Source organism: Chrysemys picta, chromosome 8 (assembly GCF_011386835.1).
Source record: "Chrysemys picta bellii isolate R12L10 chromosome 8, ASM1138683v2, whole genome shotgun sequence".
NCBI classification, from domain to species: domain Eukaryota; kingdom Metazoa; phylum Chordata; order Testudines; family Emydidae; genus Chrysemys; species Chrysemys picta.
Window position 1 is genome coordinate 13,992,186 of NC_088798.1, and position 22,832 is coordinate 14,015,017.

At 44.3% G+C, this 22,832-nt stretch overlaps 1 protein-coding gene across 5 annotated transcripts in view; it reads right to left on the minus strand.

The window, feature by feature from the left end:
• Nucleotides 1–22,832, minus strand: part of FYB2 (FYN binding protein 2) — a 71,461-nt gene that overhangs the window by 26,451 nt on the left and 22,178 nt on the right. For 4 of the 5 annotated variants that reach the window (XM_065553872.1, XM_065553873.1, XM_065553874.1 and 1 more), the window contains exons 3-5: nt 11,618–12,410; nt 10,029–10,223; nt 2,407–2,440 (exon numbers count right to left, since the gene is read on the minus strand). In XM_065553872.1, coding sequence (XP_065409944.1) covers nt 2,407–2,440; nt 10,029–10,223; nt 11,618–12,410 — 1,022 coding nt within the window. Of the gene's footprint in view, nt 1–2,406; nt 2,441–10,028; nt 10,224–11,617; nt 12,411–22,177; nt 22,332–22,832 lie in introns of those variants that run through there. The other variant, XM_024104879.3, reaches the window with a different exon arrangement.

Consider the following 22,832-nt stretch of genomic DNA (forward strand, 5'->3'; position numbering starts at 1 on the left):
TCTCCGTTAGACATTTAGCTCATCATCCGCTATGAGGGGGAGCAACTAGCACAGATAAAAAGCAACACAGGGTCCTGTGGCACCTTTGAGACTAACAGAAGTACTGGGAGCATAAGCTTTCGTGGGTAAGAACCTCACTTCTTCAGATGACTTGCATCTGAAGAAGTGAGGTTCTTACCCACGAAAGCTTATGCTCCCAGTACTTCTGTTAGTCTCAAAGGTGCCACAGGACCCTCTGTTGCTTTTTACAGATTCAGACTAACACGGCTACCCCTCTGATACTTAGCAGAGATAAGACACTTTGCCAGCTGGTTTCAGAGATATTTTCTGACAGGAATGTTGAGACTCAGGAATCTTTGGGCACATTCTCCTTCAGAACCTAGAATAGAGCCCTTTTGCCCTCCCCATCTACCTACCCACTCCAAAATGGATTCCTTCGGCCCAGTCCAATCTCTTCCCTCCCCGGCACCGCTGGCTCTTCATCAGAGTCCCCTTGTACAGCCAGACCTTCTGGACTGATTCAAGGCCTTGCCTACACTCCGAAAAAGTCCTGGTTTAGCAGTTGATGTAGTTGCACAAGTGCTGACCCTCTGAAACAAGGATTAACCTTGAGAGAATCAACTGATGCAAACCTCAGCTTCTATTGTCGACACTTACGGGGTCATCATCAGTGTGTAGATTCCAAGTGCCAAATTAAGGCTATTAATGTGGACACTTGACCTTAGAGAGTCTCTATTTTTATTTCTTTAAGTCTTTGGGCATAGTTCTGCAAGGTACTTAAAACACATGCTTAACTTTAAGCATACAAGTTGTCTTAAGTACCTAGGAATCAGTGTATTGCTCCAGGTTCAAAGAGGTACCGATGAGGTGGCCAGTTTAGAACACTAGCAATACAAATCCCATTCCAAAGATCACACAAGTATAAACAACAACAAAAAATACCAAGAGCGGGGAGCAAAATCTCATGTACCTTAGGTCTGTGCTTGCAGAATAAACAGAACGAAAGATCAAAATCCTTTTCTGCTGACAGCTAAGGATAACAGTAAACTTCCAGCACCTGCAGATTATGCCAGGTCTTTGTTTCAGCAACAATTCTCAAAGCATTTCATTTCTAAAACATCAAGCTGGAGAATGTGGGAAATGAGGGGGGGTGGGAGGAGATACCCACACACACGTGGGTGGTGAACAATCTGCTTTGAAACCAGAAGACAGCTTGTCAGAAAGCGTGTCATGTAGTGTTTACTGCAGGCTAAACAAAGGAGCACTAGCAAGAACCAGCTATACACACACACACACACACACACACACGTCTAGCCTTTCAATAACGTTCATAGCGAACAGAGGACAGGAGAGGAGAACAAGGTCTCCTGGCCTAAGCATTATTATTTTTTAAACTCTTTCTTTTCTGCAAGGTCAGTTCACAAGCCACCTATGAACCTAGCTCTCCCAAGTTCAAACGTCTCCAGTTACCACCTCATGATATTCTAAAGACTTTGGGGAAAATTTTGTAATTTCCTTTCCTCTATTGTTGTAAAGTTTATAGCTTGTGTAAACTTTAAGATCTTATTGTATGTGTCTACCAGGACCTTGTCTAAGTATGAGAGGGTAAATTGGTTGCTAGTCATTCATATCTTAGGGCATATCTACACTATAGTGGGGGGTGGGGGGGGGGGGGGGGTGGGGGGGGGGAAATCGATGCTTTGAGATTGATCCACCGACGGTCGATTTAGCGGGTCTAGTAAAGACCCGCCAAATCGACTGCAGATTGCTCTCCAGTTGACCCCATACTCTACCCCCAACGAGAACTCTACTCCCGTCGACCCCCCCACGGTGTAGACTCTGTGGTAACTTGACCTAAGGTACGCCGACTCCAGCTACATTATTCACGTAGCTGGAGTTGCGTAGCATAGGTTGACTTACCGTGGTAGTGTAGACATAGCCTTTGACTCAGCAAATAGGCCACCATTGAGAATGTCAGATATGGTGGTACTTTTGGGACATACGTGTGTCTACAAGGAACACCAACTCAATTCACACTGGCATCAAAGAAAGCCTACTCACTCAAAGACCTGTCCAAGCTATATTCAAAACAGATAATCTAGAGAGAAGAAACTCCCATTATTAATACTCTCAGCCACCCAGGTCTTCTTGAATAGGAGTTATATTAGTCAGACATGTAATTTAGTGAATCCACACATATTATACAAAGTGCTTGCTTCAGGAGGATTCTTTCTATGTCATTTAAATGCAAGAATTGTGCACAATGGGGAATTATAAAAGTAGCACTTTATTGCTTATAAGTGTGTCCCATCTTCAGAAGAAGAGCTTAAAATTTTTACAGGAACTATTGTTTGTTTTAGTACAAATATGTTCCTGTAGCCTATAAAGTTAAATCCACACACTTACTTTTCAGGAGCCAGGTAGTCATCTTCTACAGCAGCTGCAAGTAAAAACCAACAGTGTTTGACAAGTGGCAAACAAAATATAGTTGCTACTACATTCATCATGAGACTACAATGGAACAGGACAACGGGCTGAGTAGCACAGAGTGAGAGATATTTTAAGGACCACGTGGCAAAGAGGTATTAACACAAATTTCCAAGTGTAAACATAAAAATTAAAATCTTTTGTCTGTATACATCTTCCTACGTACAGTTATTCCTTTTCCCTGGAGTTATTAGGAAGGGGAGGTACCAGTAATAGCTATATTTCTAATGATCAAATCACCTAATTGGGTTTGTGATGACCAGGAGAACCACATGGTGAATTGCCTGCAGGGTGCGCAGGGTGTGGACCTCTCCAAACATCTAGATAGATTTATGTGCTGTCCTGGGGAGGACCCAGTGGTTGTGGCAGATATAGGTACCTATGACATAGGGAAAAGGTAGGAGAGAGGTCCTGGAGGACAAATTTAGGCTGCTAGGAAAGAGATTAAAGTCCAGGACTTCCATGATACCATTCTTTGAAATGCTTCCAGTTCCACATGCAGGGCAGGTCAGACAGGCAGAACTGCAGGGTCTCAATGTGTGAATGAGAAGATGGTGTTCGGAGTTGGAATTTAGATTTATTAGGAACCGAGGAACCTTTTGGGGAAGGAGGAAGAGCCTATACAGGAAGAATGGGTTTCACCTAAATCAAACAGAACCAGACTGCGGTCATGTAAATATAAAAGTCATAGAGGAGTTTTAAAATTAATGGCTGAGGGAAAGCTGACAGATGCGGAGGACCACATGGTTCGGACAGACATCCCTCATTAAAGGGGATACTCTATAGCCTAGTAAAAGAGGAGAGGACAGAAGTTGATAAAGTACAGATAGGGTCTTACAAGCTGCCCCAACACCTATTGACTCAGTAGCTTTCGAGACCTTACCCACTCAGTTCCCAAGAACTCAGTTTGACTTCAAAACATGTTACTGAAATTTCTTCGTTGGCATACAATTAAAGTACACTTGAGTTGATCAGGCTGAAGCACAGGGAATGGGTACAGGGCACACCAAATATCCAAAGTTACACAGCAAACCTCTTCCTTTATATACATTTATGCATTGGATTGGTCACTGTGCTCTGTACAAGCATGACTTCCCCCCTCCCCCCCCCGCTTATGTTCCAGGCTTCTTTACCCATTGTAAATGGTTCCCCGAGTGTTCCCCCTTATCTTACTTAGTACAGACATTCTGTTTCTAGCTTACCAATTCATTTTCCTCCCTAATCCTATCTCCCAAGAAACGAGGCCTCAACCACATCCAATTACTCATGTCAAGCCAGGCCTATAGTTGGGACTGAAAATAAACCAGTCAAATGAAAAAGAATCCCATTCAATTACATCACAGGAAGGCAGAGAAATAAATATTGACCAGTTTTATAAGTGCTTGCATACAAATGCCTGAAGTCTAAATATCAAGATAGGGAACTTGAGTACCTGGTATTAGATGAGGATATTGATGTAATAGGCATCACAGAAACTTGATGGAACAATGATAATCAGTGGTACACAGTAATACCAGGCTACAAAATATATGGAAATGGCAGAGTAGATGGGAGAGTGGCCCTATATGTGAAAGAAAGCAGTCAAATATAGTGAACATCTTAAATGAATCCAACTGTACCATAGACTCTGTATGGATAGAAACTCCATGCTTGAACAAGAGGATAGCGGTAGGAATATACACTTCTGACCACCTGACCAGGACAGGGATTTTGAAATGCTCAGGGAGATTAGAAAGGCTACAAAGAACAGAAAACCCAATAACAGGGGATTTCAACTATCCCCATATTGAGTCAACATGGCTTTTGTAAAGAGAAATCTTACCTCACCAACCTATTAGAATTCTTTGAGGGTGTCAAACATGTGGATAAGGGTGATCTAGTGTACTTGGACTTTAAGAAAGCCTTTGACAAGGTCCCTGACCAAAGGTGCTTAAACAGTCACAGGATAAGAGGGAAGGTCTTCTCATGGATCAGTAACTGGTCAAAAGATAGGAAACAAACGGTATCAATAAACAGTTTTCACAGTAAGGAGAGGTAAATAGCAGAGTTCCACAAGGATCTGAATGAAACCAGTGCTGTTCAACATTCATAAATGATCTGGAAAAAGGGGGTAAACAGTGAGGTGTCAAAATCTGCAGACGATACAAAATTACTCAAGTCCAAAGCAGACAGCGAAGAGTTACAGAGGGATCTCACTAAACTGGGTAACAAAATGGAAGATTTCAGAGTAGCAGCCGTGTTAGTCTGTATCCGCAAAAAGAACAGGAGTACTTGTGGCACCTTAGAGACTAACAAAGGTATGAGAGCATAAGCTTTCGTGGACTACAGCCCACTTCTTCGGATGCATATAGAGTGGAATAAATATTGAAGAGCTATATATACACACATACAGAGAGCATAAACAGGTGGGAGTTGTCTTACCAACTCTGAGAGGCCAATTAAGTAAGAGAAAAAAACTTTTGAAGTGATAATTAAGATAGCCCAGTACAGACAGTTTGATAAGAAGTGTGAGAATACTTACAAGGGTAGATAGATTCAATGTTTGTAATGGCTCAGCCATTCCCAGTCCTTATTCAATCCTGAGTTGATTGTGTCTAGTTTGCATATCAATTCCAGCTCAGCAGTCTCTCGTTGGAGTCTGTTTTTGAAGTTTTTCTGTCGTAAGATAGCCACCCACAGGTGACATTGAATGGCCAGACAGGTTAAAGTGTTCTCCCGCTGGTTTTTGAGTATTATGATTCCTGATGTCAGATTTGTGTCCATTAATTCTTTTGCGTAGAGACTGTCCAGTTTGGCCAATGTACATGGCAGAGGGGCATTGCTGGCACATGATGGCATATATCACATTGGTAGATGTGCAGGTGAACGAGCTCCTGATGGTATGGCTGATGTGATTAGGTCCTATGATGATGTCACTTGAATAGATATGTGGACAGAGTTGGCATAGGGCTTTGTTACAAGGATAAGTTCCTGGGTTAGTGGTTTTGTTCAGTGATGTGTGGTTGCTGGTGAGTATTTGCTTTAGGTTGGGGGGTTGTCTGTAAGCGAGGACAGGTCTGTTTCCCAAGATCTGTGAGAGTAAAGGATCATCTTTCAGGATAGGTTGTAGATCTCTGATGATGCACTGGAGAGGTTTTAGTTGGGGGCTGAAGGTGACAGCTAGTGGTGTTCTGTTATTTTCTTTGTTGGGCCTGTCTTGTAGGAGGTGACTTCTGGGTACTCGTCTGGCTCTGTCAATCTGTTTTTTCACTTCAGCAGGTGGGTATTGTAGTTTTAAGAATGCTTGATAGAGATCTTGTAGGTGCTTGTCTCTATCTGAGGGATTGGAGCAAATGAGGTTATATCTTAGAGCTTGGCTGTAGACAATGGATCGTGTGGTGTGTCCTGGATGGAAGCTGGAGGCATGTAGGTAAGTGTAGCGGTCAGTAGGTTTCTGGTATAGGGTGGTATTTATGTGACCATCGCTTATTAGCACAGTAGTGTCCAGGAAATGGACCGCTTGTGTGGATTGATCTAGGCTGAGGTTGATGGTGGGATGGAAATTATTAAAATTATGGTGGAATTCCTCAAGGGCTTCTTTTCCATGGGTCCAGATGATGAAGATGTCATCAATGTAGCGCAAGTAGAGTAGGGGCGTTAGGGAACGAGAGCTAAGGAAGCGTTGTTCTAAGTCAGCCATAAAAATGTTGGCATACTGTGGGGCCATGCGGGTACCCATAGCAGTGCCGCTGACTTGAAGGTATATATTGTCCCCAAACGTGAAATAGTTGTGGGTGAGGACAAAGTCACAAAGTTCAGCCATCAGGTTAGCTGTGACATTATCGGGGATACTGTTCCTGATAGCTTGTAGTCCATCTTTGTGTGGAATATTGGTGTAGAGGGCTTCTACGTCCATAGTGGCCAGGATGGTGTTTTCTGGAAGATCACCGATGGATTGTAGTTTCCTCAGGAAGTCAGTGGTATCTCGAAGATAGCTGGGAGTGCTGGTAGCGTAGGGTCTGAGGAGAGAGTCCACATAACCAGACAAGCCTAATGTTAGGGTGCCAATGCCTGAGATGATGGGGTGTCCAGGATTTCCAGGTTTATGGATCTTGGGTAGCAAATAGAATACCCCTGGTCAGAGTTCTATGCATGTGTCTGTACAGATTTGTTCCTGTGCTTTGTCAGGGAGTTTTTTTAGCAGATCGTGTAGTTTCTTTAGGTAATCCTCAGTGGGATCAGAGGATAATGGCCTGTAGAATGTGGTGTTAGAGAGCTGTCTAGCAGCCTCTTGGTCATATTCCAATTTATTCATGATGACGACAGCACCTCCTTTCTCAGCCTTTTTGATTATGATGTCAGGGTTGTTTCTGAGGCTGTAGATGGCGTTGTGTTCAGCATGGCTGAGGTTATGGGGCAAGTGACGTTGCTTTTCCACAATTTCAGCCTTTGCACGTTGACGGACGCAATCTATGTAGAAATCCAGTCTGTTGTTTCGACTGTCCGGAGGAGTCCACGCAGAATCCTTTTTTTTTTGTAGTGCTGGTAGGTAGATTCTGTGGGTTAGTATGCTGTTCAGAGGTATGTTGGAAATATTCTTTGAGTCGGAGACGTTGAAAGTAGGATTCTAGGTCACCGCAGAACTGTATCATGTTTGTGGGTTTGGAGGGACAAAAGGAGAGCTGGAATTGATATGCAAACTAGACACAATCAACTCAGGATTGAATAAGGACTGGGAATGGCTGAGCCATTACAAACATTGAATCGATCTCCCCTTGTAAGTATTCTCACACTTCTTATCAAACTGTCTGTACTGGGCTATCTTGATTATCACTTCAAAAGTTTTTTTCTCTTACTTAATTGGCCTCTCAGAGTTGGTAAGACAACTCCCACCTGTTCATGCTCTCTGTATGTGTGTATATATATCTCCTCAATATTTATTCCACTCTATATGCATCCGAAGAAGTGGGCTGTAGTCCACGAAAGCTTATGCTCTAATAAATTTGTTAGTCTCTAAAATGGAAGATGAAATTCAATGTTGATAAGTACAGAGTAATGCATGTTGGAAAACATAATCCCAACTATACATACAAAATAGTGGGGTCTAAATTTGCTGTTTCCACTCAAGAAAGATCTTGGAGTCATCATGGATAGTCCTCTAAACTGCTCAATGTGCAGCAGCAGTTGAAAAAAGCTAACAGTGTTAGGAACCATTAGGAAAGGGATAGATAAGAGAGAGAAAATATCGCGTTGGCGCTATATAAATCCATGGTACGCCCACACCTTAAATACTTCATGTAGTTCTGGTTGCCCCATCTCAAAAAAAGATATTTAGAGTAGGAAAAAGTTCAGAGAAGGGCAACAAAAATCATGAGGGTATGGAATAGCTTCCAGATGAGGAGAGATTAAAACGACTGGGACTATGCAGCTTGGAAAAGAGATGAGTAAGGGGAAAAATATGATAGAGGTCTATAAAAATCATGAATGGTGTGGATAAAATGAAGGAGGAAGGTGTTATTTACCTATTCATATAACACAAAAACTCTGGGTTACCCAACGAAATTAATAGGCAGCAGGTTTAAAACCATACATAAGGAAGTACTTCTTCCCACAAGGCATAGCCAACCTGTAGAACACGTTACCGATATATTTAAGTTTATTTTGGTTCTGAATCTGAACAAAAACAAAACAAAAAACAAAAAGGCACACAAAAAAATTCACAACAGAAATTCTGAAAAATTTCAATTTTTCATTCAGATAAAAAGAATTTAATATTAATGTCAAAAAATCTTGACTCCCTTTCCATCCAAAATTTCTTACAACACAAAAACAAAAAACAAAAACACACACCTATCGCCCTGTTCCCACAAAACAGTTCAAGTTAGGGTAGATATAGACTTGCAGTAGCATGCAGAGTATATATGCTACATGCCCAGATAGCCTGGGTATAAATAGCACAGCATACAGGTCTGTCGCATCTTACGCGCATTTAACATGCACGATTTCAACTTTACACGGTTGGAAAAAACAAAAAAACAAAAAACAAAAAAAAAGAGAAAAAACAACTATTTTAATACTATACCTGTAATGTGGGTGATTTCGCCCGCAATTGAACTCAATGGGATTTTGGCTATACGCGGTTTTCGCTTTACGTGCTAACCGCGGAACGGAACCCCCGCGTAAGATGAGACAGACCTGTATGGTAATGCACGTCTTAGATGAGTAGAGTGCCCTATACACCTCAGCCCCGGGGTATATACACCCTACACAACTCTCTACACACCCAAGCAGTGCCTCCCACATCTACACTGCTTTAAAAAAAAAGTAGTGTAGTATCCCACTGCCTCCCAACTATTGGAGCCCTTTCCCACTGCAATGAAAGGCTCTGGCAGTGAGGAAAGGCTCTTGTAGCAGAGAAGCATGGGGAAAGGCTTTGGCAGCTCCCTTAGGGGTCTTTCCCCCCCATCTTTCCCCCACTAGAGCCTTTCCCTCCTGCCCCCCACCCCAAGCCTTTCACTGCGCTGTTTGACACACCACACACACACACCCCAGTGAGCGTGGACACAAGCTGCTTTCCAAGGCAGTGCGTAGCTCATGGTGGTGTGCAGCGTAAACAAGGCCTCCGATGAAACTGCATTTTCTGACAGAAAACGTAAAATCAAAAGGTTTCAGAGTGGTAGGCGTGTTAGTCTGTATCTGCAAAAAGAACAGGAGTACTTGTGGCACCTTAGAGACTAACACATTTATTTGAGCATAAGCTTTCATGAGCTAAAACCCACTGCATCGGATGCATGCAGTGGAAAATACAGTAGGAAGATATATATGCACACAGAGAACATGAAAAACTGGGTGTTGCCATACCAACTATGACGAGACTAATCAATTAAGGTGGGCTATTATATATACTTTGGCCAAACCGGACAGTCTCTATGCAAAAGAATAAATGGACACAAATCAGACATCAAGAATTATAACATTCAAAAACCAGTCTGAGAACACTTCAGCTTTCCTGGTCACTCAATTACAGACGTAAAAGTCACAATTCTTCAACAAAAAAAACTTCAAAAACAGACTCCAACAAGAAACTGCAGAATTTGAATTAATTTGCAAACTGGACACCATTAAATTAGGCTTGAATAAAGACTGGGAGTGGATGGGTCATTACACAAAGTAAAAACTATTTCCCCATGCTAATTTTTTCCCCTACTGTTACTCACACCTTCTTCTCAACTGTTGGAAATGGGCCAACCTGATTATCTCTACAAAAGTTTTTTTTTTGTTGTTTTTTGTTTTCCTCCTGCTGATAATATCCCACCTTAATTGATTAGTCTCATTATATTTGGCATGGCAACACCCAGTTTTTCCATGTTCTGTGTGTGTGTGTGTGTATCTTCCTACTGTATTTTCCACTGCATGCATCTGATGAAGTGGGTTTTAGCCCACAAAAGCTTATGCTCAAATAAATTTGTTAGTCTCCAAGGTGCCACAAGTACTCCTCATTCTTTTTAAAATCAAAAGAGTTTTCAACCAGCTCTGCTAGAAACTAAGACAAAATCTCTTACCAGTTTCATTTCTTCCGCTGACATGTGGAGCTGACTGCCGGAAGGCACCGAGATTCACTTTTGGGGGCCTCAGAGGTTTCTTTGGAGGGGAACCAAGAGATTCAACTGAAGGAAGTGGTTTAACTTTTGGAGGTTTTCTATCCTTGACATCAAGTTGTCTTTCTGTGCCAGCATGATGGAGAAAGGGTTCTGATGCTGTTTGTAACAAGAGCCACAAGGAGAGAGTCAGTTATTACTTCTCATTTCAAGTAAAAATTCATGTAGGACTGTTTGCATAAATTGGCCAAAAAACTGGTAGGAATGTCAAACAGTTTCCTTCCCAGTTAAAATTTGCCTATTCTCATTTTATACATAGACACTTACTCAGCGTGGGGCCTGATTTTTCAGTGGTGTTACAGAATGAAAAGTAGTAAGTAAGTAGTAGTAAGAAAGTAGAAGGCTCTTTTTCTGTTTCTTCAGATTGTTATACAATTGGCCACCTTTGAGAGCAATCTTTTTCTTGATTTGTTGTAAAAAAAAATTGAATTTTCAGTGCCAATAAGTTTTTCATTTTCTAGACTTTAGCAGTATAACTCTCTTAAATATGCAGCTCCTATAAGGTAGCTTTCCAGAGTAAACAACGATTTTATAGAATCATAGAACTGGAAGGGAACTTGAGAGGACAGCTAGTCCAGTCCCCTGCACTCAAGGTAGGACCAGGGCCAGCGCGCAACCCATTAGGCGACCTAGGCGGTTGCCTAGGGCACTACAATTTGGGGGGCGGTGACCACGGCGGTTTTTCAGCGGCGGGACCTTCCGCCGCCTCTGTGGGGGGCGGCATTTCGGAGTGGGACCTTCCGCCGCCTAGGTCAGCAGAAAAGCTGGCAGCACTCCTGGGCGGGACTAAGGATTTAATCTTTTCAACATTTTGGCACTAAATCTGAAGCTGATCAAATGAACTTGCTCCTCAATACCTCCTTGGTAGCACATTTCTAGAAGAAATGCCTGAAGGAGCAAGCGCATTCTTAGTTTGGACCTGAACTTCCCGAAGTTGGGGGAAATGTACAGATCTGAGGATTCAAACCAGCTCCATTTTTACTCAGAAGTTATCTTTATAGAAAATAAACCCCTTAATTTTTTGCAGAGCATATGAAACATGAATACCATGACATAAGAATCCAGTCTGTCCAATGTTCAGTGTAAGGAAGGATAGGCAAACTGATTCAAATGAAACACATTCTTCCTCCTTAACCCTGTTTCCAGAACTTGAACTTACCTCCCACCCAGTCCTCTGCCCCCCACCCCCCAGCAGCTTGAAAGGACCTAGCTAGCCAGTTACTCACCTTCCTTTCTTTTCCTACCCAAATTATTTGTCAGTTTTGTGCACCCCTACATATCAGTTCTCGCCATATCTTGCCATGCCAAAGCGCCACTAGAAGAAAGTTCTCTCTGGAAGCCTCCTGCCCAATTCTGCAGCGTGTAGGTACCCATCCCAACTGATCCTATATGCTCTCTCTTTTGGATCTGCATTAAAGTTCTCATGGCTGAGCCTCAAAACTGGCAGAGTGCCATATAAATACCACGTAACGATGTCGAGAGGATGGATTTACCTTTCAGATACTGAGAGGTCTCACTTGGCTTGTGTGGATCATAAGCAAGCTGAGAGAATCCAGTCGTCTTAGGGCTTTGCTCAGTGCTCTTGTAACCGCTAGATGGACGGAGAGGTGATGAAGTCTGGGGCAGTATAGGCATTCTGCTGGTGGGGAGAACTTTCTTTTGGGTGGAGAAATCCAGTACTTGCTCCTTCCCAGCACTTCTCATTTTGTTGCTCTCTGCTCCGAGGGTAGTGTTCAGAACCCGTGGCTGAGCAGAAGGATTCCCACTTATACACTGTGATGGTGGAAGCACTGCACACTTTCTGTCATTCTGAGCTGAAGCACTTTCCCAGATCTGCAGAGTATGATGGAAGGAGTTTAACAGTTCTTCCTCCGAATTTGCATTAACAGATGCCTGCTGAGAAATGCAAGAAGTTGGACGGGGTTTCTGCGAATCCCCTCTAGGAGGTGCATCTCCACAAAGGGCTCCCTCCACGGCTTTATTCTTTGGGTCTTCATTCTTCCCTGCTAGATACAAGTTGACATGCTTGACTCTAGGCAATACGAAAGGTTTGGACTGCATTCGCTCTGAGCTATGCACAGCAGAACAAAATTGTTCTCTCTTTTGTTCTAACACCAGCACTTTCCCTTGGTTCAGGATTCTGGGACTGGACACACCCTTAGTGTCGGAACTTGGTAGGTGTAAACTTTCTGCCGGAGGCTTCTTGGGTGGTTGTGGCACAGTATTTGAAAAATTGGAATCATTTTGAAATTTTGCTCGGAGTGCTCTGAAGTCACTTATGCCTTCCTAAAGGAGGGGAAAAGCAGCAGAAAGGTTATTGTCATTCTCCAAAGAGGCAATTAGTTCATACGGTTCATTTGGTGGAAAAGTGGATGAAAATTTAATGGCACATTTACAAAACATTAAGTGAATTGCCAAAGGGTGCAGATACCATACCCCTCACCCAAAACTAAACAGAAGACCAATATTAAGTCTCATGTGTTTAAATTTAGACAAGCTACTTCAGCATAAACCCCTCCCTCCACCCACCATTTACACAGTCTCCAAAGGAGTAATCAACAACAGTGACTTGCAGATACAGAGATAAGGTGGGTGAGATAATATCTTTTATTGGACCAACTTGTATTGGAGAGAGACAAGCTTTTGCCAAACAAGGACACTCCACCAGAGAAGATGATCAAATCATGGAACAGGCCACCTAAATACCCCAAGAGAACTTGCTTCAATACAGAAATAAAATCCCTTCTGACCACAGACTTAGTTGTCACCTGTTACCTCACACTGGAAGGGACTGGACTCGATGACCTTTCAAGGTCCCTTCCAGCTCTATGAGATAGGTATATCTCCATATATTTATTTTTTTTTTTTTTTAATTTTATGTGGAGTGTCAAACAACTACAACCCATACTCAATGGGGACCCCATCCTCAACCTCCACTTCTGGCCTCAAACAACCCCAAAACCTCTCCAAGATCATCATAATCAGTGGCAAGTTCCCCACAACACAGCAACTCAAAGTGGCACCAGAACCTGCTGGAACAATACATCTCCACTGCTACAATGATCAACACCTTTCAAGATCCATGGATCCTACACATGCCTATCACAACATGGGATGTACCTTATCCAGTGCCCTACCTAAACTTAATACTGCACCAACTATGTGGGTGAAATGAGACAATCACTACTCTTAAATGAGCTCACACAGGAAAGACCACCCTATCACCTGTGGATTAACACTTTCTGCAAAGCGTTCTGACCTATCAATCCTCACCCTCAAAGGAAACCTGCACAACACTTTCAAAAGACGAGCCGGGAAGCTTAAATTCATTACTCTGCTAAACACTAAAAATCATGGACTGAATAGAAATACTGCTGTAATATGCCACAAATCCAATCTGTAACCCACTAACCTGCTTTTTTTGCAGAGGTGTTAACGGGCCACTCTACCTCCAATAGTCCCTTACAATATGTGCTAACTACTTATTCTAAACGCTCTGTTCCAGTTTGCATTTTGCTGTAATGCTGGTAGTACCTTTCCTAGACCCGGGGAAGAGCTCTGCGTGGCTGGAAAGTGTGTGTGTTTCTCTCACCAACAGAAATTGGTCCAGTAAAAGATATTACTTCACCCACCTTGTCTCTCGTATTCTGGGATCGACACGGCTATAGGTACACTGGATAGTGACCTGCATAGGCACAGGTTGGAAAATAGTTGCTTGGTTACACTCATTACGATCCTGCAAGGCACTGAACACACCAATATTCCATTAAAGACAATGGCTTCAGAAGACACTCAAACCACACAGGATCAGGGCCTAGGTGAGAGACAAGGGTTTAGGAGTCATTACTAATGAGGGAGGGAAACAATAAGGGTGTCTCCTCAGCTGTAAATTGGTGTAGATTGGTCATAGATCCATTGATTTCAGTTGATCTGCCCCAAAATGAAGAGTGACTCATAACTAGTTCCAAAACTCATAAGCTAGTACTTTTCAAGTGCTAAATTGTTTCAATACCTCTCCCCCGGCCCCTTTGTTGTAAGTGCTGGAAATGATATAAGCTAACTGACATTAAACTATTTTATTTAAGGACATGAAACACAGTCATGTGTGCTTGCTGCTGCCCAGAGCACCTAATACCCTGTCCACCCACAGACTAGCTTTCTAGTGTCGACTTCTCAGAAAAGGAATTACAAGAACAATCCTATCCATCAAGGTCCCCTGTATTGTTAAACAAATCTTGCATCTCTCACACATGACTGGTTCTATTGACCTCAGTGGAACTTCGTACATGAATAATACTTTGAGGCCAAATTGTATCATCTTAGAATAAGTGGTAATTCACTCAGTCTTTTAGCTCATGTCAGTGCAGTATGGAACTTGTATCAGATTTCCAACACATTCCTTGATCCTCAGATTTATAATCACCACTATTCATTCAGCGTGCCAGATAAACACATAACATGGGGTAGGAAAGACAAGTTATCCAGACAGGAGAATATATTATCAGTAAAAGTCATTTTTCTACATTTGCCTGAAAGATTAGCATTTTTTTAAAAACTTGTTAAATTTAATTTTAAAAAGGTGTGGGCAAAGTTTAGTGAACTTTATAGGTTTGTCCCATTTTGTCCCAGGCATTTTGCTGTCCCATGATGAAAAATAAGGCATCTGTGATGTTTATCTGCAATACACTTTTTGAATTCAGTCCTGAGCAAAACTAAAGAGAGCCGGACATCAAATTTATGAGCTACTCAAGTCCTTGGACTGCTCTATAAAACTTGTTATCTGCCATGATTACATTAGGTGTGCCAGGTTAACTATTTAGTTCAATGCAAAGAATTGTGATACTTCACGAGAACCTGTCTAATGAGGAAATTGGAAAAAAATAATTTACGACAGAACTGCCTTCTTCAGAGTGGGGGAGCGGGGAAGAAGTGCTTAGACCCGTAACGTTAAGGCAGAATAGATGAATAGCATACTGAGGTTTTACTCAATTTTATTTAATTGCACAGTTATTAAACACTGACAATTTCTCTTGAATAACCCCTTTCAGTAATGTTATTACTTTCACATGACAGTGTATGATGTAAAGAACCTACCCCATAGAGGAGAGTGAATTGCTTCTATTATATTTCATATTTGGGGCCAGCGATGTGACGCACTATAAGAAGCTTGGCTAGTCTATTACGGAGTTTAAAGGGAACGGAGATTTCCAGAAAGAAAACTGATTCACCCTCTATCCAAGTCACCACAGAGAGCCAGGACTACATCAAACAGATAATGGGACAAAATAAGGTGCCATTGTTTCCATTGCAGAGGCACCAAGCAGCTGTGTATACTGAAGCTACACCTGAAGGACTTAACACTGTTTATAGCTCCTTAAATGCATTTCAGGTGTTTAATGGTATCAATGAGAAACTGGGTAATACAAGAGACACACGCAACTGTACACGAGGGAACAAGTAGTTTGGTGCTTATAACTGCAATCAGCATGTTAGACAAGACTTGTCTTCTTTGGTACAGTGTTCATTAAACCCAAATCTGTTTGTTAACTATCTAATGGCAAAATGGGATGGCAAGAGTTAACAGTTCTGTCTTCTGTTCTGTGTCCTCCCACTCCCCACCCTTGCCTTAATTAAAAAGGATGTGAATACAAATCCCTCTTTCCCCTCAGGTTATTTCTCTTGCCTTGAAATGGCAACTATAATTCACTTTGCTTAATTAATTGACAGGTTCTCTAGTTTCACCCTGGCTTCTTTAAATGTCTGTGCCGCTATTTTTCCACTTTGCAAACAAGGGATCTAGGAATGAAGAGTGATTTTTAGGTGCAGATGTTGTTAAAGCTTTATAATATGTCTATGCTAACTGCAGCCATAGTACTTTAGGCTAGGGAACTCTCCAATTCTCCCCCCCTCCCCCCCCCACACACGTCTTGAAAAGGAAACACATTCACATTGTCAGATTCAGATGGTTGGCGTTTTCTACACTTTGTATGCACATGAAACACAGACCTAAGAAAGGCACACTTGGCACTACCATATGTACCGGAGCTGGGTAAATCATTCATGATACCATATTCACTGAGATTATGCCTATTTATGAAAAATTATAACACTTGAACAGATCTAACAGATTCCATGCAGTAGGGTGCCTATTATGGAAACAAGACCAAGTCTGAATGAGGACATTGTAGAAGCCCACACTTAATAGTGGAGATAAAGAAAAGGGAGGCTCTTTAAAAAAAAAAAAAAAAAAAAAAGTCCCATCTCAAGCACATGCTAAGTAGGCAAATCCTAGAGAGGTCAGTTTCACAATGAAATCCATGGTGGCCCTCCACTCCTACCAACCTACCAGGTCTCTCGAGGTTCTTCCTAATGTAGGGTCACTGCTTCCCCAAATCCCCATGAATTTCTGGAGGAGAAATAGGAAATAGCCTGAAGCACACCCTAAGATAGCAACCAAAGCACACAATGTGGTAGGAAAGGAAAACACCACAGGCAGAGAGTAACCTGTAAAAATTAGCATGGTACTATTGTGATAACAAATTTCCTCTAATTGTGAGTTCAATTGTAAAAAGCGAGTGTAATTTCATAAGATGTCACAATAATCTATAACACAACAAATGCTGGTAGCAAGAGTTGCAGAAGGCAGACAGAAAGAATGAATCAGTCCAAACGAAGAGGCCCGCTGATAGAACTCAAGGACTGCATTAAGATCATGCTGGGTAAATAAGAAGAGCGTGGAACTAGAAATGGTGAACCAGAACTGATGTGTTGGAAACTAGACCTGATTAGTGGACAAAACAATGACAGGATATTTCGCCCATCACTCCCTTTTGGGGGTCCTTAAGGAAAGACTTTGTCAGGGAGAAACTTGGCTACTGGAGTGAGCTTCACCATTATGGCTGTTGCCACGCCTACCCTCCCCCAGAACTCCAAGCCTTCTCACCCTAATCTTGAGATGTCCTGACCAAATTGGGCCAGAGAGGAAGTCATTTGACATACAGTTTCACATCTCAAGTGGTGGGGTATCATTCTCCCCCGCCCCTCCCCCCCGCCGTGTCCTTTTCCTGCCTCACCTTATTTCTTCTCTTTTCTCTCTTTCCTTCTGCTTAATACAAGTCTGGCTTAGCCTGACAAGACAGTATTTTTTGCAACACTATTGTAAGCTTGTGACCAGAATGAGACAACAGCAATGCCCTAAGCAGCCCAATCCTGCTATAAGTTGGGTCTCAGTGTGACCGATAAGGCCACGTGCTGGGCCTGTGTTTCACCAGCAGCGAGGTTGCAAGCTGTGTTTTCTACCTTGGCTATTCTTTTCTCTCCCCTCTCGTATGTGTCTTTTTTTGTCCTCTAGGATACAGGATTAGACTTAAACAGCAACAGCAGCATCTCCAGCCCATCTCAACTAAATTCTCTTTTCCTCACGAGGACAGTTATTGCAGTCAGGGCCGGCTCCAGGCACCAGCTTAACAACCAGGTGCTTGGGGCGGCCAAGGGAGAGGGGCGGCACGTGCGGCAATTCGGGGGCGGCTCCCTTTAGGAGCGAAGGACCTGCCGCCGAACTGCCGCCACCAATCGCAGCTTTCCCCCCCCCCCCCCCCTCCAATTGCCACCACCGGTCGCGATCGCGGCTTTTTTTTTTTTTTTTGCTTGGGGCGGCAGAAATGCTGGAGCCGGCCCTGATTACAGTCTTTCACACCAAAGAGACCGTCAAACAAAGGCGACTTTCCTTCTAAAAACAAAAACACTCCAGTGTAAGGGCAAGGGAACAAAAGATGTTGTTAAAATGAAAGCCTTACGTAAGATCTTCATTTCAAATGCTTTCACTGTTTTTCCCTCTTTTCTTCATCTTTAATAAAAGGTTAAAGCAGGGGTCGGCAACCTTTGGCACGCGGCCCATCGGCATAATACGCTGGTGGGCCGCGAGACGTTTTCTTTACGTTGACCGTCCACAGGGACAGCCCCCCGCAGCGCCTAGTGGCCACGTTTCACCATTCCCAGTCAATGGGAGCTGCGGGAAGCAGTGGCCAGCACATCCCTGAGGCCCGGGCCACTTCCCACAGCTCCCATTGGCCGAGAACGGTGAACCGCAGCCACTGGGAGCTGCGTGGGGGCTGTGCCTGCCGATGGTCAACGTAAACAAAACGCCTCACGGCCATCAGCAGATTACCCTGATGGGCTGTGGGCCGAAGGTTGCCGACCCCGGATTAAAAAGATTTTTAATGGTATTTGCCATGGTACTAAGCAGATTGAGGTCACTGTACACCAAACCAGAACCTTCTTTTAAACTGTTTAATGTTGCTCCTTAACTAGGTTCTGGTAACACCTTTGGCCCATGTATTAATTTAAATGGCATGTAACAGTAGTGTCAGGGCTCCCTGGGAATCAAGCATTCACAGAGTTAGGGAGCTTCAATTCCAGGCATCAGAGGAGCTTAGAAGTAAAGCCCCCCCCATCTGCCACTTGCCAATATAAAACTACTGCAGGGGTAGAGGATGTATTTTTCTTCTCAGTTGCCTGTTCTGGGTGGGGATAGGTCTTTTCCTAGGGCTTCCAAGAGCCACAGGAGATTTTGCAGGAGTGGTACAGGCCTGTCTCCAAAAGATACGAGATGGGTCTCCAGGAGCACCAGGTGACCAAACAGGGTAAAGGGTACTGGACTTCCAGGGAATGTTGGGTGGAGAAAGGAGTAGAATTGAGGTGTCCTGGTAGGATTCACAGGCCTTTTAGCTGTGTAAACATCCTCCTGTCAGAATCAGGATAACTTCAAACCTGACTGATCTGAGTGGGTCCAACACTCAATGCAAACCCTTTGCACAGATTCAGCCTGTGTGAGAACAGTCAGTTAAACTCAGATGGACCATGTGGCGGACCTCAGTGCTAAGCAAGGTGCAGCCTTAAAAACAAAGCAGCACCTCAATCTGTAAGTACATTTTGTGACAGTGTACCCCATAAGGCTTTATGGGGGGGAGGGGTGTGCTTATAAATGTATGTATGACATAACTGGAATATGTTTTGTGCTGCCTGTGCCATGTAATATATCTCTGTAAAGGTTATGGTCTACTATATCTATTCATCCTATTTGTACATATATATCATTTTCTACTTGAGGTTAAGAATATGGGCTGTATACTGGCTTGGTTTCTAAATAAGCTTTGTGAGGCATTTGGTCAGCTTCTTTAGGAAGGAATTCGCCAGGTTAAGTACCTGATCAGGAAACACTTGGGGAGCAATGCATCTTGGAATGCTCCAATCCACATAAGAAGTCTTCCTGGAGACTTCTGCAAGATTCCATGTGGACAATGGCTTCAGCCTGTAAAGACCGAGTCATGCAGGGACATGTGACTTGCCCAGGTGACTCCAGAACTCCATCTTGGAGCTGGACTTTGCATAGGAGGGAGGAGCGGGGTCTCCACCCACAAGAGAGAGTCTATTTAAACCCATGGGAGACCCCTCCATTTGGTCTTCAGCTGGTTAAGGAAGGAGCCTCTCCACCCCCCCAGGATACTTGAAGGGAGAGAACAAAGGACAGTAGTAGGGTTACCATCTTTTAGTTTTTAAAAAGGAGGACACTCCATGGGGACCCGGACCCGCCCCAACCCCGCCCCTTCCCCGCCCTCAGCCCCGCCCCAACTCTGCCCCCTCCCCTGAACGCTCCCTCCCCTGCTTCCCGTGAATCAAATGTTCGCGGGAAGCCTGAAACAGGGAGGCAGCAGGTAGGCTGGGGTGGGGTGTGGCGCGGCTCCGTCCGGCCCTCCTGGCCGAGCGGCTCCCTTCGGTGGCTGGCTGGCCGGCCCAGGCCAATAGGCTCTGGCCCCGGCGTCTCCCGCCCGGCTTGGCTCGGGCCCCGCGACCCCGGCCTGGCCCCGCGACCCCGGCTCCTGGCCCGGCCCCGCGCCCCCGGCTCGGCACCGCGCCCCCGGCTCCTGGCCCGGCCTGGACCCCGGCCCGGCACCGCACCCCCGGTTCCTGGCCCGGCACCGTGCCCCCGGCCCCGCGACCCCGGCCCGGCACCGCACCGGCACTGGCCCCGCGGCACTGGCCCCGCGATCCCGGCCCAGCACCGGCCCCGGCTCCTGCCGAGCGCCGGCGCCGGCCCCGGCCCCAGAGGCCCCGGCTGAGCACCGCCGAGCCCTCCCTCCCTATTTTCCCGGACATGTCTGGCTTTTTGGGATTTCCCCCCAGACGGGGATTTGAGCCCCAAAAAGCCGGACACGTCCGGGAAAATCCGGACGTATGGTAACCCTAGACAGTAGCTACAGGGAGTGTGAGTGATTGCTGGACCCAGGCTAAAAGGAGATTAGCCTGTAAAAGGGAGCATTCTGGAACTGGTGAGGAACTTATCTGTATTTAGTTTGATTAGACATAGATTTGCACATTTTATTTTATTTTTGTTGGTGACTTACTTTGTTCTGTCTGTTACTACTTGGAACCACTTAAATCCTACTGTCTGTATTTAATAAAACCACTTTTTATTTACTCAGAGTATGTATTAATACCTGGGGGAGCAAACAGCTGTGCATCTCTCTCTATCAGTGTTATAGAGGGTGAACAATTTATGAGTTTGCCCTGCATAAGCTTTATGCAGGGTAAAACAGATTTATCTGGGTTTAGACCCCATTGGGAGTTGGGCATCTGAGTGCTAAAGACAAGCACACGTCTGTAAGCTGTTTTCAGGTAAACTTGCAGCTTTGGGACAAGTTATTCAGACCCTGGGTCCGTGTTGGAGCAGACGGGAGTGTCTGGCTCAGCAAGACAGGGTGCTGGAGTCCTGAGCTGGCAGGCAAAACAGGAATAGAAGTAGTCTTGGTACATTAGGTGGCAGCTCCCAAGGGGGTTTCTGTGATCCAACCCGTCACACATTTCTCAATGCAAGCTAGCAGTCCCTATATACCAAGTCTCCGTGTCAGCCCTCTGAGAGCAAATCAAAGGCCTCAAGGCTGTGGTCAGAGGTAGCTAGCTATAAATTAGAGACAGGCAAGCAATGAAAGAGTAAGTAAATCAGTAAGTTACTATATTTAAAAGATTGCCAGAAACTTGCAGCAAGTAATCAGTGAATTATTTGCCCCGCTGTAGTCATAATATGCTTAACAACTTAAAAAAAAAAAAAGGAAACAGTCATTCTCAGGCTTGAAAGCTACTGATGTTTTACAGCCAGGGAACAGTTAGTTTATGGAGGGGTTGGAGAAGGGAGATTAAACTTAAACTGACCTCCCCCTTGCAAATAAATTGCTAGTCCAATATAAATATCTCCCAATAAAATAAATGAATAAAGCAAACCAGAGGATCTGTCTTAGAAAGAGGAACAGCTGGGGGTTTTGGTGCTGGTAATAGTGTCTAGCTAGGACTAGTCTATACACTGTAGGATAACTGGCAATTTAATATTTTGGTATCAGAAAGCATAACTCCACTCAGACAGTACACATGACAGATTTGAAAGGAAGAACTGCAATCCCCCTTTGTGAAAGTTATTGGTTGGTGAAGTCTGAACAGAAAATGGATCAAAAGGCACTTGTCTTGTTGAACGTTGAATCCCAACTGCACTCTGACCCTGCACGACACACTCAACACAGCTAGCTGAAGGCTTGCCACATACTTCCCGGACTGCTCTATTTCACAATAAAATGTGCTCAGGGTGTTAATTAGCTCCCTAGATTTTTCCCGCACATCCACCCGTGCTTAGGAGGAAATGGAGAGGAGGAGCTCAGTACAGGCTAATAGCAGAGCTAGAAGAAACAGGAAGAGTTAATGGAGAACACAACACCCCCAGCTGAAGTTTCTTCCCCAACCCCTTAAGTGACATTTTTTTTCCACCATAGGAGCAGGACAAGAGACCCCAGCTAACCAGAAAAAACAGAGAGCAGACAGGCTGTCTGGGATGTTCTCCTCAGGCAATGCTCAGAAGTCAGTTATTTCCACACCTGTTGCCTATTCACTAAGGCAATCGCCTGAAACTACAAAGCAAAGCAAGAAAGTCAAACAGCAAACATGTCACGAGACAGGGGAATATCCATTAGCCCTAGCACATTGCAAAGCCAAAAGGCAGCAACACTTACTACTTCCATGTCTTCTCAGCTGTCCAACACCCATCCGAAGAGCTCAGCTTTGTAGCATATTTTACTTTCACTGTCTCCAGCCAGCGTTTACAGAGATTCACGTCCTCTCGCCCCAGCAGCTGTTAGTAATTACACTGCAGAGCGCTGTAGGAGTAAAAGCCCAGGGGAGGTGGGGCATGCACAGTACACCTGAGCACCAGTCTTGCAGCACTCAGCCCTGGCTCCTCCCTGTCTAGTCTCTCAGAGGGGTGGAGTGCAGAATATCTTCACCTGGAGACAGCCCTGCCTCACTCAGATGGACCACCCTGTTCAGAACTTCTAGGATATTGTCATCAGGGCATAGCAGCACAGGGTCATGCCTGGGGCAGTGTAAATTGTATAGCTGTCTATAGCACCTCAGGACCTTCCACAGCCTCAGATTCTGAAGTGGCAAGAAGCAGCACTACAGCTGTGCAACCTGAGCTCTGCAGTAGGGTCATTCACTATGCAACCTTTTGTCTGCCAAATTGAGAAAGCTTATGTGAGGGCAGGGCAGAGACTAGAGGGAGGGGGTTGAAGGCAGGTGGGAAGGGAAGGACAGGCATGTGGATTGTCTGGGGGCAGGAGTTATCAGTGGTGTATGAGTGAGGTTCCAGGTGCAAAGAGCTTGTGTGTG